The sequence below is a fragment of the Ochotona princeps genome, chromosome 24 (assembly GCF_030435755.1).
Source record: "Ochotona princeps isolate mOchPri1 chromosome 24, mOchPri1.hap1, whole genome shotgun sequence".
NCBI classification, from domain to species: domain Eukaryota; kingdom Metazoa; phylum Chordata; class Mammalia; order Lagomorpha; family Ochotonidae; genus Ochotona; species Ochotona princeps.
In genome coordinates, this window is record NC_080855.1 from 26,153,177 (window position 1) to 26,168,916 (window position 15,740).

Consider the following 15,740-nt stretch of genomic DNA (forward strand, 5'->3'; position numbering starts at 1 on the left):
GGTCATGTAGCACAACCTAGCCCAGGATAAGGTGTTGAGCCAGTGCCCCACCCCTACGGCAGGTGGGAGAGTGGGCCTTCTTTGTTTTCTTAGTTTTCTAAAGCTCTCTCTTTTCCACCTCATTCCTTGGGGCATCCCCTCCCCTAGGGCTCAACGGGGGCATTAGGGAAAGTTAGGACGGTGAGGCACTATGGACAAGAGATGGCATCAAGAGGTTTATTGATATCCAGAGTCCATGGCCCACCCACTACAGGGCTCCTGTCAGCCGTCAGGGCAGCATGCCAGCCAAAGAGCTGGCCATGAAGGTCCCAGGCCTGGCAAACTTTCCAGAATGGTCTCTGCTCTCAGGACTGTATGCCCTTCTGCACTGAGGTGAATGAGGAGCCAACGGCAGCCGCGAGCGTGGGTCACTTCTGTCCCCCTCCATCGCTGAAGTGGACAGGAGGAGCTCTCGGCAGGGCTCAGGGGCATGGGGGTGCCCAGCAAGGCTGGCTGCCCTCAGAGGTTGTTATCGATGTTCCAGACGTCGCCGCTAAGCGCGTTGGCTGCCCCCTGCAGCGTCCAGGTGAGCAGGGCCAGCTGGCGCCTGAAGCGGCTCTCCTGGAAGCCCAGGCCAGTCGCCACTCCCGAGTCGCTGGAGTTGCCAGTGCGCAGCAGCCGGAGGTGGTCGAGGAGGGCACCCAGCGTGTGGTCCCCACGGCCCAGGAAGATGTGGCGAAACGGGGAATCAGCCGGCGACACGTACTGGGACAGGAAGTAGAACTCCACCTGTGTAAACAATGGGATGCACTCAGACTTGGGGTTTGCTGGGGGAGTAAGGCTTGAATCACCCCTCAGCCTGCCTGGGATCAAGCAAGTACTTGACAGACTTCCAGGGGCAGCCTAAGTCCCGCCTCCCTCCGACTGTCCAATCAGGAACAGCCATCCTGTGACGCAATCAATTGCCGGGCAGGGTGCGTCCTCCCGCTAAGTCGGGCGCGAGCCCCTCCTTTCTATTACTAAGCCCCCAAGCTTGCATCTGGGTCCTCCAACCTGCTTTCCTCAACTTTTCCGTTTCCCTGCACAGTACCTCGAAGAACAAATCTGAACACCAAAGCTGCCCGCGCGCGCCCCAGTCACTCTGTCCCACCTCCCCCAGTGTCCACAGCCCAAGGTCCAACGTCCAGGGGAAGGCCAGATCCTCAGGAGGCACCTGACTGGTCAGCCGCCCTCTGGCCCGGGGTGCTGCTCCCTGGCCTCACCTCCTCCCACCTCTGCCGGCCTCTCGGGGGAGGGGCCTCCTGTGGGCCTCAGCCCTCACGGGTATCCGTCACCCACTGAGAAATCACACAGCTCATCCCTGTCAGCGGCTTCACCAAGGCCTCCGCAGGCACAGCTGCCCCATGTGCTCCAGGGGAAGGAGCTCCTGCTGTCCAGCCTCACGCAGGTGCATGCACCATCCTCCCCAGGGGCAGGCCATACCCCCTCACGGGGGAGGCAGAGTGGAGTGAGCACAGCCTGGGGCAAGGAGTGTTAGACTGGTCTGGTCTCTAATTTTGACTCTACCCCTCCCTGTGTGATCTTGGGGGAGTTACTTGGCCTCTCTGAGCCTCCATCTATGCATTCGCCATCTCCCGACTGTAGGGGAATAATACTGCTGGAGCTGAAGTTGGGTTCCCAGCAAGCCAGTCCTCTCCTCACAGCAGCGCCTCCTTCTTCCTCCACCTGTGGTCAGGCCCTGGCCCCACCTGCAGGTGCTGGCTGCCCCCTGCACGCTCCACTTCCTCTCCAGGTCATTTATCCTCCGGCTAGACTCCCTTCCCAGACTGCGTTTTCACCACATTGCTCACTGCTCCAAAGCCTCCCTATGCCTCAGACCCTCGAACACCAGCTTCTTACACAAGCAGCCTGTGCTCTCTGCCCCCTAACCCTGGCTGGGAGCTCCCCGGCCCTGGGCCTCTGCAGCAGCTCCTGATCTGGCTCTGCAGGTCCGCAACCTGTTTCTGAGGAAAGCTGGGCAGATTTCGCTGCCACACTCTACCTCTGGGGCTCTCTGCTTTTCTTGCCAGCAGCTTAAGTTCTGCCGGTAACTTCAACCCCAAGTCCCAGTCCAAAACAGAGTTTGGCAAATCTTGCTCTACAAAGTGCCAGGCAGTAAAGATTTTCTGCTATGCAAGTCACTTTGCAGGTCAGATTGGTCCTTATTACAGTTGTCCAGTGTCAGTCACCACTGGTGCAGAAAAGGCAAAAAGCCAGCCACAGGGGCTGGCACAGCGGCTCAGCAGGCTGATCCTCCACTTGCCACCACTGGCATCCCATAGGGGTGATTATGGCTCATGTCTCGGCTGATCCACTTCCTATCCAGCTCCCTGCTGCTTGTGGCCTGGGAGAGAAGTCAAGGATAGCTCCTTGGGACCCTGCACCCACGTGGGAGACCCAGAACAAACTCCTGGTTCCTGGCTTCAGATTGGCTCAGCTCCAGTCACTGCAACCATTTGGGAAGTGAATGAAAAGATGGAAGATCTCTCTCCATGTCTTTATCTCTCCTCTCTATAAATCTGCCTTTTCAATTTAAAAAAAAGTGAATTAAAAAAATAGGCAGCCACAGGCAACACACAAACTGAAGAACATGGCTGTGTTGCAGTAGGACTTTACAAAAACCAGCAAGTGGCTGTATTTTCGCCTGCTGGCTGAAGTTGATCAATCTTTGGTATACAGCTACAAAGAAGACCTCTGTCTGGACCAACTCTCGCATTGAGTCCCTTCTCTGCCGAGGGCCTGGACCACCCACGTTACACTCCGGGGCCTCTCACCCCTCAACAGCTTTGTATTCCCAAAAACTTACGGCAAGATCCGAGAAGGAGACCGAGCTAAGCTGAATCTCCACGTCTCCCTGCACCAAGGATCACACATGTCTCAGGGGAGGGGATATGAGACCAGAATGACAAGAGGAGAGATCAGAAGAGGTTGGAGAGGGCAGAGAAAGAAGTGAGGGAGGCAGAGTATGAGGAATGGGTTTAGGACTGGCGCCATGGCACAGGAAACAAAGCAGCCACCTGCAACGCCAGCTTCCCATACTAGAGCACTGGTTCAAGTCCTGGATGCTCCAGTGCCCATCCAGCTCCCTGATGTTGAGCCTGAACGATAAGTAGATGCGCCAAGTGCATGGGGCCCTCCCATCCCCACGGGAGACCAGGGGGTGGGGTGATTCTTCGTGCCTGGCTTCAGCCTGGCCCAGTGCCAGGGGAGTGAACCTGCAAATGAAAGCTCTATTTGCCTTTAAAATAAGAAGTAAATTAAGTTAAAAATAACAACGGAGGGGTGGACTCTGTAGACAGAGCCATAGTGATGCCAATGGAGACAGGCAGGGAACAGCAGCTGGAAGCCAGAGGGAGGAAGTTCATGAACCTACCCAAGGTAAATGCGTTCTTTTCCTGTAACCTCTGCATTCCCCCGTGCCCTGTGGGGCCCTGTGGGTACACTGTGGGGCCCTTGCTTACCCCACACGCACTAAACACGATGCTGCTAGTAATAGTGCCCCACAGAACTATCCCCCAAGCCCAAAGCCCTGTTCACCCATTTCCCAAGATCAAAGGGTTGCATTCTTGCAATGAGGAAAAGGAAGGAAGGAGGGGGGATGCAGGCTGCCAACCAGTCAACCTCAAGTGGTGGATTGGCCAGGGAGTCACAGGACATCTCCAGGCAGTCCTTCTGGGCTTCACTCATCCCATTACCAGGAGTAAGAAAGGAAACAAGAAATCCACACTCCAAATTGCCGGGAGGACCCTTCCAGTCAGTCTAGTGAGGGCGGAGGGGGCGGAGCCGGCGGCGGGGCGTCCGGTGAGGGGCGGGGCCTCACCCGCATGATGCGCACGTTGTACATTCGCATTAGGCGCTCGTCGCGCTCCTCAGAGCTGTAGATCTCCTTCCGTAGCTTTTCGGCCGCCCGGATGTAGTCCCCTCGCGCCGAGTACACCCACTGCAGGGTCAGCCCGCGGGCCTGAGGGCAGAGGCGCGGGCTGGGGCCGGCGGAGGGGCCAGGACCGGCCCGGGATGGGGGCCGAGACCCTGAGCCTGGCAGGAGGGGGCAGGGAGAGGGGCCCCGAGTGAAGAAGAGGGTCCCTCTGGGGTCGTGGCGGCTTGGGAAGTTAGGTGACCGGAAAACAGAGGCACAGGGCCAGGCTGCAGACCCCGCCCCCTGCCCCACTCCCCCCAGGCAGCAGCATAAGGGGGTCTGCAGCCCACCACCTCCAGAAGCCAGTGGTGGGGTTGGTGTGCTGGACCTTGAGCTCCCCGGAGAACTCATTGAGGCTGCCGATGTCCCTGAGGACCACATCCCCATAGCGGCCGAAGTCGAGAGGCAGCAGGTGGTCGTGGCTGAGCCTCATGAGGAGCAGCCCCGCGAGCTGGGCCACAGCCTGGGCCACGGCGGGCAGGCGGCCTCGCAACATCTGGTGCAGATTCTCATAGGTGTCCTCCTTCGTGTGCAGGAACGGGTAAACCTGGTTCTCCTGCCGGGCGGGACAGGGCAGGGCTGCGGCAGGGCCGATGCTCGCAGGGGCTGCCTGGGCTGCGGGAACTGGAGCGGAGGTCTCACCTCCAGGAAGGAGAACTCGACGGCAGGGACCCCCGCGAAGGCCGTGAAGGAGTAGGCGCTGCTGTCCATGGGCAGGGGCCTGATCCTGGGGGCCGGAAGGTTGAGGGGGGGAGCTCCGTGGGCTCCACCTCCCCCTTCCCCAGCTCCCTCCCATTCCCACTTACACCTCTGCATCCCAGCTGGGATTGGTGAACACCACCTGCTCATACAGGGTCTGCCCACTGTGGTTGGGGGAGTCCACCTGCCAGTGAGGGATGGGCCTGGGGTCAGGCTCTGTCCCCACCAACTGCCCAGACCCCCTGGAATGGCCCCAGCTAAGGCTTGCCTGTTTCAGGATGTTCTCAATGAGGCTGATCAGAACGGGGCTGGTCTTGGCGTGGAATCTATCATCCCCTAAAGAGCAAGAGAGTGAAGCTGGGCTCCCAGGAAAGACCCCAGGAGGCCCTCGAGGCCTGGAGATGGCATTGTACCCCCAGCTCACCCATCACCGCATCATCCAGGCTCACGTAGGCCACAGCCTTAAGGTGCAGCACACTCAGGTAGCCCTGTGGTGGTGAGGGAGTGAGGATCAGGGTGTAGAGTAAAAGCCCCCAGCTGACCCGGCCACCACACCGCCTGCCCAGGACCCCGTGTCACCTCCAGCCACTCTGTGGAGCCCACACTTCCAAAGTCACCCCCATCCCAGCTGATGAAGAGAAGACTCCTCCGGGGCCGGAAGCCTGGGGACAGAAAATGGGAATGGTTGGGGGAGCCCACGCCAGCCCCTCCCCTTACTCTTTTTGTGTCCTGGTCACCTGGCTTCAGTGCTCACTCTCTCAGCAAGTCCCCAGCTGACCACTCACCTGGGGTCACCCAGCCTGGACATGGAGCAGGAAGCTTCCGATCCCTTGGGTCCCTGTGGTGACTACCCTCCCAGCTACCTCGGAGCCCCAGGCCTGACTCAGCTCATGGTCCCAGCATTTGCAGGGTCCCGGCCTTGACCTTACCGTTGCTCACCATGGAGGAGAAGGTCCGCACCAGCTCCAGCAGGATGGAGGTGCCCACGGCCGACCGGGCTGCTCCTGGGCCCCAGGCATCCCTCTGGGCCCCAATGACAACGTAGTGATCTGAGGAGGGCATGTTTGGGGCCTAGCTCCTTCACTGGCAGTTCCCAGCATGAGCCCTGGGAGGGCAGTGTCCGAGCCCCTGTACCCGCTCCTGCACACCATCCCCTCTATCAGCTTCATCTCTGGTTCCCACCACTTAGCTGCCCCAGCCCTACCCCTGTGGTACCCTGCACCATGCTCATGCCCTGCCCTCTGGGAGAACCAGTCTGTTGGCCCCACCGCTGGCTACAGTCTTATTTTACCAGGCTTGTGCGTCCCCCTCCTGTGGCCCATGCCTGCCTCCACTTCCCCCAGGGTTGGAGCACTCCTGGCCAGGGCTGATGAACCCTGTCTGCCGCAGGAACTGTGGGTAATACTGGGTGGGCAAGCATACCTGGCTCAGAGACACCCTCGATGCAGCCGAAGATGTTGTTAATGGGGGTGGAGGCCTTGTGGTTGTTGACCTGAAGCAGCAGGCCTGGCCCAGGGCCCAGGCGATAAGGGGAGCCTGGGAGATGCCCCTGCCACTCCTGGGGGGCCACAGGACCTCCGAGCTTCCTGAAGGGGGAAGAAGATGGGAAAAAGCTGGGAATGGCAGAGGCCCCAGACCCCAGAGAAACCCAGTGTCCTCTTGGCTGTTTATCTCCGTCCCTGGCTCTGGCTCTGCACATGCAGAAAGTAGGGACAGGACAGCCAGGGCCACCTTGGATGGCTGCACAAACTGTGTGCTGCTCAACAATGCCCAAGAGAGGTGGGCAGGAAGTCCAGCTTTTCCTCGCTCACCTGCAGCCTCTCCCACCTGCCCCACCAGCTCCTCCCAGCGCCCCACCCCACCCCTCACCCCAGCAGGCGAGAAGCGATGTCTCCACTGATGGGCTGGGCTGGGATGCTAGGGAGGCCTGAGGACTCCACTGGAGGGAACTGGGTTTGGTTGAAGGAAGGGAAGCCAGGCGTGTAGGGGTCCCCAGTTCCCAGGTGCACCTGTGTGGAAAGGGATACCCACCCTGAAACTGCAGACTGGGTTTCCCCAGATAGGGGGTGTGGGTGGGATCAGCTCCACTTCCAACAAGGACTGCAGGAAGACGCTGCTGGCCTCCCCCATTTCCCACCCCGGGACTCACGTGTCCATACACAACGCGGTGGCTGGCCAGGCCTAGTTTGTGGGCATCCTGGGAGAAGTCAGCAGGGTCCGGGTATATGAGCACTCCTCGGGCCCCAAAGGCCTGGGCGCTGGCCACCTGTGTGTGTGGGGGGAGGGGAAGCCACAGGACTCCTTCACCAAGAAGTCAGAGGACAGGAGAGGACAAGACAAGTGAGCAGAGCGGGGGACGGGGGTGGATGGCGGGGAGAGGGGGGCAGAGCAAGGCAGCATAGCCTCTGGTCTGTACCTGTCAGCCTGTGGGTGGCACCAGCTAGCCCTGGTCTGCCTTCTTACCCTGCAGGATCCACAGCCCCTTAGGGAACCATTCCCTGCCCCAATTTTGGTGCCTCCAGCATTTTCTTCCTACCAGATTGTCATTTTTCCTTTCTTTCTCTGTCAGCTTTCCCCCCCAGCTGCATGCTGTCCTCAGTCAGGGACTCTCACCTTCTGGGCGAAACTGGTCACCCCCACGCGCACCAGGAGGAGGCGACCGGCCGGCTCCACGCCCCTGGCCCTCAGGTCCTGTAGGTCCTCTGGGCGCCCGTAGTGGGCATACACCAGTTCTCCCTAGGAACACAGACCATGATGACTGAGCGTGCATGGGTTCCCCACACCTTGAACAAGGGTCGCATCCCAGGATGGATCAAAGGAGGCCAGGTGCTCACCGTGGCACTGCCCGTGGCACTGTAGGGACAGTAGGCATCCGGGTCCTCCAATGGGAGCTGCTCCCTGGCTCTCCCAGCAGTGTCAACCCAATGCAGAGTGTTGGGGTGCGCCCTGAGAAGCGTGGGTGGTGAGTGCCCGAGGCTGCCTACCCCACTACCCCTCCCCTCCTCTTCAATACACATACGGGTCTGGGAACTGCAGTCCCACGTAGTGTGTGTCAGTCCACACATGGTCCAGCTTGTGGCGGGAGAGTGATGCCAGGATGTCCCGGGTCAGGGCAGCCATCCCTGCGGAGCCAGCCATGCGTTCCTGATGGCTGGTCTGCCTGATCCGGGAGAAGTGGGATTAGAGAGAACGGGAAGGATCTGGAGTCGAGGCTGTCCCAGAGATGAGGGACTCCTACATTTAGAGGAAAACTCTGGCTGCTGCCCACAGTGAGGGGACCCATTACCAACATCCCATGGGTTCTTCTTGGCTCAGGTCCAATCACAGAAAACACCTGCTAAGGGCTGGCCTTGGCAGAAACCTGGCTGGAGATGTCAAGTCTCCTAGGGAGTCTTTTTTTTTTTTTTAAAGATTTATTCATTTTTATTACAGCCAGATATACACAGAGGAGGAGAGACAGAGAGAAAGATCTTCCGTCCTATGATTCACTCCCCAAGTGAGCCGCAACGGGCCGGTGCTATGCCAATCCGAAGCCGGGAACCTGGAACTTCTTCCGGGTCTCCCACACAGGTGCAGTGTCCCAAAGCCTTGGGCCATCCTCAACTGCTTTCCCAGGCCACAAGCAGGGAGCTGGATGGGAAGTGGAGCTGCCGGGATCAGAACCGGCGCCCATATGGGATCCCGGGGCTTTCAAGGCGAGGACTTTAGCCCCTAGGCCACGCTGCCGAGCCCCTCCTAGGGAGTCTTAAGAGAAAGACACGCAACTTCTCTCTCTCACGCACACAGACATACACACACTAGGGCTTGGGAGGGAGGACGACTCAGATTCAGGCCCTGGGGATTTGTCCACTAAGGTCGCAGCCATGTGTCCACCCTTTTATGTGGATTTTGGCCAGAATGTGAAGGCTAAAATGATGAGGCAGATGACTAAATCCTTAATGAGAATGGATAAGCTACCAATTGGCCAGAAAATAGCAGTGACGGGAGAGAGGCAGAGAGAACTGGATGATGCGGGCTTCAAACGGAGACAGCTCCACCCAAGGAAAAATGGTCAGAAACCCGAGACACAGGCATCCCACGAGGCCCACTGCAGAGGTTTAACCCACTGCACCACAATGCCAGTCCCCGAGATGTAACACCTGGTATAGGTGTATGTCTCTTGCACGTGTCCCTCCAGCTGAGGCACAGGCTTACCAGTGTGTATTACCCTCTTTTCTGGACCCGCTGAGCAGGTGCAGTGTCAATCCTGTGAGCTCCTCAAGGGGAATGGGGAGTGGGAGCAACATGGCCCTGAGCAACATGGCATTGAGTAGACCTGAACTGCAGATAGTGGCAAGGATTTTACTTCTGTGCATTTGAAAAGCAGAGGGTGGGGGAGGGGATCCCTCATCCATGAGTTGACTTCTCAAGTGGCTGCATCAGTTGAGGTTGCGCCATGTGGAACACAGGAACCCAAAGCTCCATCCTAGTCTCCCACGTGGGTAGCAAGGACCCAAGGACTTGGGTCAACATCTGTGGCCTCCCAGGATATGTATGAGCAGGACACCAGTGACTTGGAAGAGGACTGGGACTTGAACCCAGGCTGCTGGGAATGGGATGTGTGTGGCCCAAGTGGTGTTTTCACCACTGTGCTGAGTGTCCGGCCCCCTTCCATAAGCTTCAAATTGCCATTCTGCTTATGATATCTAATACAGTGTAAATGCTACTAAACATTTACAAAGCCTGTATCACTGTTCAGTTCAGAAGCATTTTCTTTTCCAAATCGTTTCTTTTTTAAAAGGCAACGTTACCTGTTGCTCTTTTGCTTTTGAAGATGTATTTATTTTTATTTGAAAGGCATAGTTACAGAGAGAGGAGAGCCAAAGAGAGATTTCCATACATTGGTTCACTTCCCCAAACAGCTGCAACAGCCTGAGCTGGGCACGTCTGATCTTAGCCAAAAGGCCGAGAAGCAATCTGACCTTGATCAAAACACACTCACACAATGTGATCATGTTATTCCACTGACTGAAGCTCCTCAGCACCTTCTTGCTCTCTTAGAATGAGAAACGCCCCCCCAACAAAAAAAAAGAATGAGACTCCAACAGCAACTGTGGCCAGGACAGCCCTGTGAGGCCTGAGCCTCCTCCACCAGGCTGACCACATGACCTCATTTCACTTCCTCCTGAAAACCACCACCCGTCCACAGTTCTGAAACCTCAGCCCACCTTCTCTTGACCTGGCGAATCTCTATCCCTCAGGTCTCAGGCTTGCTGACCCACCACACCCCTCTTGTGATCCAGTTCCCCTGGGCAGAGTCACGCCTTATCCCAGCCACGTGTGTCCCACCTGCAGTGGAATTCGGGCCTCCTTGCCTACTTGCTGGCCAATAGGATGATTAGTTTAGTGTGGATTTCCTCCAAGGTGCCCTAAGCAGGGAAAGGTCAGGCGGAACCACAATCTCCTGCCATCCCAGAGGTGCTCAAAAGGACTTGCTGGACAAGTGAAGGAATGATCTCATCCATGTCACCTCCAGTCTAGCCACCTGGTCACACCCTGGGCCTTGTTGACACCCAAAACATCACCTACAGAGTGCTTATTCACTTGAGGATTCACAGAACACCTGCTAAGTACCAGGTGCCTAAACTTTCTTAGCACCAGCTCACTCCCTCTCTCTAACCCTCTTTAACCCTACTGAGCATTCCGGGTTGGCTACCTTCTCCCAGGTTTTTAGCTCCTCCCTGGTTTTCCTTCCCATCTCATTCAACCCAGAGGACTGCCTCAGTTCACAGCTCTGTCTCTCCTGAATACCCCCTGCCCTGAGACACACTCTTCCCACACCATGGTGCACACAGCCCAAACCTGCGCCTGTCCAACATCCACCTGTCAGCCTGACCTGATCCTGCTCAAGAAAACAAAACAAAACAAAACAAAACTTAAACAGACTGGAAATCACCAGGATGGGGTCCCTCCACCAGATAAAAAGTCACTTGGAGCAAGCTTCCTGCACAGTATTCCATAACTAACAAAATGCCGGACAATCTATGGATACAAGTGAGGACATACACATTAAAAGAAAAAGCCACATGATCATCTCAGAGCACTATGGAGCAAGTATTTGAAAATCAGTTCCACACCTGTAAGCCAGGAATGGCAGGCAATGCTCTCAGGTGAATTTTTTTAAAAAGATGTATTTATTTTTATTGGAAAGATAAATTTACAGAGAGAACAAAAAAGAGAAACAAATTTCATCTGCTGGCTCACTCCTCAAGTGGCCACAATGGCCAGAGCTGAGCTTCCTCTGGGTCTCCCACGCGGGTGCAGGGCCCCAAGGTCCTGGGCTGTCCTCTATTGTCTTCCCAGGCCACAAGCAGGGAGCTGGATGGGAAGTGGAGCTGCCGGGATTAGAACCGGCGCCCATATGGGATCCCGACGCGTTCAAGGTGAGGACTTTAGCCGCTAAGCCACGCCGCTGAGCCCGCATGTAGATGTTCTTTACATTGATGCTATGAAGTATCAGCTTCAGTTTTTATGAAGTTGTTAAATCAGCTTATAATACAGATGTTTAAAAGTGGAGTGGAGGGCCCGGTGCAGCGATCTAGCGGCTAAAGTCCTCACCTTGAACGCCCCAGGATCCCATATGGGCGCCGGTTCTAATCCCGGCAGCTCCACTTCCCATCCAGCTCCCTGCTTGTGGCCTGGGAAAGCAGTCGAGGACGGCCCAAAGTTTTGGGACCCTGCACCCGCGTGGGAGACCCGGAAGAAGTTCCTGGCTCCCGGCTTCAGATCGGCATAGCACCGGCTGTTGCAGCTCACTTGGGAAGTGAATCATCGGACAGAAGATCTTCCCCTCTGTCTCTCCTCCTGTCTGTATATCTGACTTTGTAATAAAAATAAATAAATCTTAAAAAAAAAAAAAAAGAACATCTACATACAAGATTCTGGGAACCTTGTCATGGTGCAGAAGGCTAAGCCTCTGCCTATAGTGTTGGCATCCCATACAGGCACTGGTTTGAGTTTCAGCTGCTCCACTTCTGATCCAGCTGTCTGTTGCTGTGCCTGGAAAAGCAGTGGAGGGTGGTCCAAGTCCTTGGGCCTCTGCATCCATGTGGGGGACCCACGAGAAGCTCCTGGCTCCCAGCTCTGATCCATTTGGGGAGCGAACGAGCAGATGGAAGATCTGTATCTCCTTTTCTTTCTGCAAAATCTGTCTTTCTAATACAAAGGAATAAATCTCTTTTTAAAAAAAGCTCATTTATCAATTTTTAACAATCTAGGAAAAGAGAACATCTGACTAATACTTGATGACATGAATTTAAGAATAAAAAACCTATCACGGAAATTATTGCCCAACTTCGGGGATTTTCCTCCAGGTTGGCTCTGGGTAATTGCATGGATATCAATCGATAAAGAGAAATTCAAGCCAGAGCCATGTAATAATTTAACAGAACCTGCTCATCTGATTTCATTCTCCCTCTCTCAAATTAACTTGTGAGCCTTTCCATCATGGGGCTCCCAGAAAGTTAGCTAACAGAGGGATATTGGATGTCACATCTTCAAATCATTTATACTGAAATCCTCTCTAATGTAATCAGAAAGAACATTCCAGACACTTGCCTGTTTGAATATAGACAACTGTTAGCGAGTCCAATGTTCAGCTCAATACAAACTAGCAAATTCTTCACGGAGACAGATTCTGCTTTGGCTGTCATGTGATTCTCACTTGTAGCATCACCGAGTTGAACAAATAAGTCACCTCAGTGCTGGCATAATAGCTCAATAGGCTAATCCTCCACCTTCAATCACCGAGATCCCATATGGGTGCCAGTTTGTGTCCTAGGTATTTCACTCCCAATCCAGCTCCCTGCTTATGACCTGGGTGCAACAAGTCCTTGGACCTCTTGCACCCACGTGGGAGACCTGGAAGAAACTCCTGGCTCCCAGATTCAGATCAGCTCACTTCCAGCTGTTGTGGCCATTTGGAGAATGAACCAGCAGATGGAAGATATTTCTCTTTCTATCTTGCCTTCTTTTTATAAATCTGGCTTTCCAATAAAAATAAATAAATATTTTTTAAAAAGTTTTTTTTTTTTTTTAAGTGGCCCCAATGGCTAGAGCTGAGCCAACCTGAAGCCAGGAGCCTCTTCTGGGTCTCCCACATGCGTACAGGGTCCCAAGGCTTTGGGCCGTCCTTGAATGCTTTTCCAAGCCACAAGCAGGGAGCTGGATAGAAAGCGGGCCCGCCAGGATTAGAACCAGCGCCCATATGGGATCCTGGCACGTTCAAGGTGAGGACTTTAGCCGCTAGGCTACCGCATTGGGTTCAAAATAAATCTTTAAAATAAAATAGTCACTCTGAGTACATAAGCAAAAATAAATACAGGATACATAAAATATTACCACCGCATGACTACACAGCCAGCTTTCCCAAGAACACTTCAAAAGCTTAGAGATTTAGAGGACTCTTACGTTAACTGCAAGAAACAGATAACAGAAACATTTCTTTTTTTCTCAGACTCCAATTATGAAGTCACATGGTTATGCAAATTCTACATGTGTGTACCAAACAGGAAATACGTTTATCCCAATTCTCCTGGCTTGGTCTCCTCAGTCAGCTAGCAGAACTTAGCAAACAGCTTCCGGAGTAACATAGCTGGGGATGCCTTTTCTACAACTCCAAAAAACCTCAGCCCTGCAAAGATACGAAATTCAGCACCCGGGCCCAGCACAGTAGCCTAGTGTCTGAATCCTCGTCTTGCATGTGCCAGGATCTCATATGGGTGCCGGTTCATATCCCAGCTGCTTCACTTCCCTTCCAGTTCCCTGCTTATGGCCTGGGAAAGCAGTAGAGGATGGCCATGTCCTCGGGCCTATGTGACCCACGTGGGGAAACCTGAAGGAAGCTCTTGGCCCAGCCCTGGCTGTTGTAGTCCTCTGGGGAGTGAATCAGTAGATGCAGGATCCTGTCTCTCTATTTCTGTCATTTGTCAGCCACCTCTCTCCTTCAGGTGCTACCCTCAGACCCTGAATCTCCTGGGATCCCGGCTTCCAATGCCACCCTTCCCCCTCCAAAACAAAACAAAACAAAACACTGCAGAGAGGTCAGGGAAGCAGGTGGAGGGACTGAGAGCAGGCCGGCCAAGAGGGGGCAGGCGGGCCCTTACCTGATGGAGTCCTCCAGGTGCCCTTCCCCAAGCAGCCGCAAGAACATGGCCTGGAGGTCGCTCCAGTACAGCGTACCCCGGTGGACGTCCAGGCCTTGCTCAAAGCCAGCATCCTCGTTGACCACCAACACGGAGTCCCCACACGCCTGGCAGGACCCTCGGAAGACCACGTAGCCCAGAAGGAAGGCTGGAGGGGGGACAAGACCAGGCATTCTCCTTGTGTTCCCACCCCCGGAGCCCAGGGACCCTTCCGCAGCCCAGGGATAGAGTGGGGGTTGGTTCTCACCTGCTGTGAGGATGAGAAGTGCTGTAAGAACCAGATAGGGGGCAGCCCTCTGTCCCACTGCTGCCCAGGGTATGGCACCAGGCTGCCCCTCTCTGGAACCCAGGGTCTCTGGACCCTTCAGCTCCATGGGGCAGAAAGGGGTGGGCGACTCGGGCTCCTCCTCCTCTTCTTCCTCTTCCTCCTCCAGGCGCCCTTGTGTGGGGCCCTCCACGCGCCTGTAGATGCTCTGGGAGGGCCGTGGGGACAGCTGCTGCTGTGTATGTGTGGAGGGGGTGTGTGTGAGATCTGAGGTCATGGTCTGGAGGCTCTCTGACTTTGGGGTTAGCCTGCAGAGCAGAGGCCACATCTGGAAATCTGTATTGGGGGGTGGGGCGGAGGGAAGGAGAAGAGAACCCACCCTAGAGAGTTGGGAGTGGGCTGCAAAGCTCTGAAAGAAGCCCCAAGTTGTCCCCCCACTCCACTCTCCTGGTCTTACCGCTCTCCGGAGTAGACTCCAAAGTGGCTCCATGTCCTTGTCCCCTCGGGAGCCCTGTAGGCTACCCCCCCTCCCCAGTGATAAAACCGTTGGTGGGAGCCCCTAAGGGCCTCTTATCAGCCCCGGCAGGCAGTTGTTCCTCCTCCCTCTCTTAGGGTGGAGCACCGTCCTGGCCTCAGTCCAGCCTTCCAGACAGACCCCAGCCCAGGCCCAAGCAAGGGACTGTGCTGGCCCAGCCAACCCCTCCTTAGTCCCATGCCAGTACCCGCCCCCACTGGGTGAACGATCAATGTTTGACCTTGGACAGACTTTGGCCTCCCAGTTCCTGTCAGGGGTGGAGGCAGGTGGGTGAGTGTAGAGGGGGCAGGGGACAGGCGTCCCCTCCGAGTGTACATGGGGAACCCTCCCTACCTCCCTAAGCTCCCACCGCACACCCGCGTGGTAGGCTCATGGTGAAGACCAGGGCCCCTCCTCATCTGCTTGCAGCCCCTACTCCCTTCATTAACCCCCCAGCCCTGAGGATCCTAAGCTGGGTCCCACCATGATGGGCTGGGGTTGGGTCTGCTCTCTCGCTCTAGATTCTATGACACAGTAGGAGGATGTGGTCCCTTGGAACCAGGGAGCGCTCGGGCATAGGGGTCTGAGGTCAAGGCTGACCAAGCATGGGGAGGAAGTGGGAAGAGCCCGGGTCAGGGTGTAGATAGAGCTGGGTGGCCAGGGGCAAGTCAAGGTCCTCCCTAGGCACTCCAGCCTCTGGCACTGAAGGACTCAAAACAGGGCTTTCCTTCTCTTCTGCCTGTCCTCTCCCGGCAGAAACACACGGCAGGTGCAAACTGCAGAGGGCGCGCAGGCTCCCTTTTGGGGTATCCCCTGAGAAACCCCACATCCTCCCCAGGTTCTGAAGTTCTGAACTATTAGTGTATATCAGTGTTCCAGTCCCCGCCACACCCCGGGAAGGCACAGCGCAGCCCTGGCTCACCTGAGCTGCACGACCCCAGGGTGCAGAGTGCGTGGGCGCTGCTCCCGGGAGCCCCTAGATCCGGCCGAGGCTCCGCCCCCGCCCTGCCCCGACCCGCAGCTCCTCCCCCAGCAGGTTCCTGGCAAGGTTCCCCCCCACCCCCCGCCGCCCGCCCACGTTGTCCATGCCTGCAATCGGGGCCACGGTGGCAGCACGCATGGAGATGTGACTCGCCCCTTCGCCCT

The 15,740-nt window shown here is 56.0% G+C and overlaps 1 protein-coding gene across 2 annotated transcripts; it reads right to left on the bottom strand.

Annotated features, from left to right (window-relative positions):
- Positions 1 to 202: 202 nt before the first annotated feature.
- On the bottom strand, positions 203 to 15,590 carry TFR2 (transferrin receptor 2). 2 transcript variants are annotated; one of them, XM_004587176.2, is made up of 19 exons: positions 15,517 to 15,590; positions 14,538 to 14,591; positions 14,063 to 14,315; positions 13,777 to 13,963; positions 7,653 to 7,793; positions 7,468 to 7,579; positions 7,247 to 7,369; positions 6,783 to 6,899; positions 6,503 to 6,642; positions 6,056 to 6,219; positions 5,563 to 5,682; positions 5,213 to 5,295; positions 5,058 to 5,121; positions 4,902 to 4,969; positions 4,741 to 4,817; positions 4,577 to 4,661; positions 4,263 to 4,490; positions 3,839 to 3,979; positions 203 to 768 (listed from the first exon to the last, which is right to left on the bottom strand). In XM_004587176.2, the coding sequence occupies exons 2-19, from the start codon at positions 14,568 to 14,570 to the stop codon at positions 499 to 501; spliced, it is 2,406 nt and encodes an 801-aa protein (XP_004587233.2). In that variant the 5' UTR covers positions 14,571 to 14,591; positions 15,517 to 15,590; the 3' UTR covers positions 203 to 498. The 2 variants fall into 2 exon arrangements, with proteins under 2 accessions (XP_004587233.2, XP_058536604.1); XM_058680621.1 differs by having other exon boundaries at positions 14,063 to 14,312; positions 15,517 to 15,568.
- Positions 15,591 to 15,740: the final 150 nt, after the last annotated feature.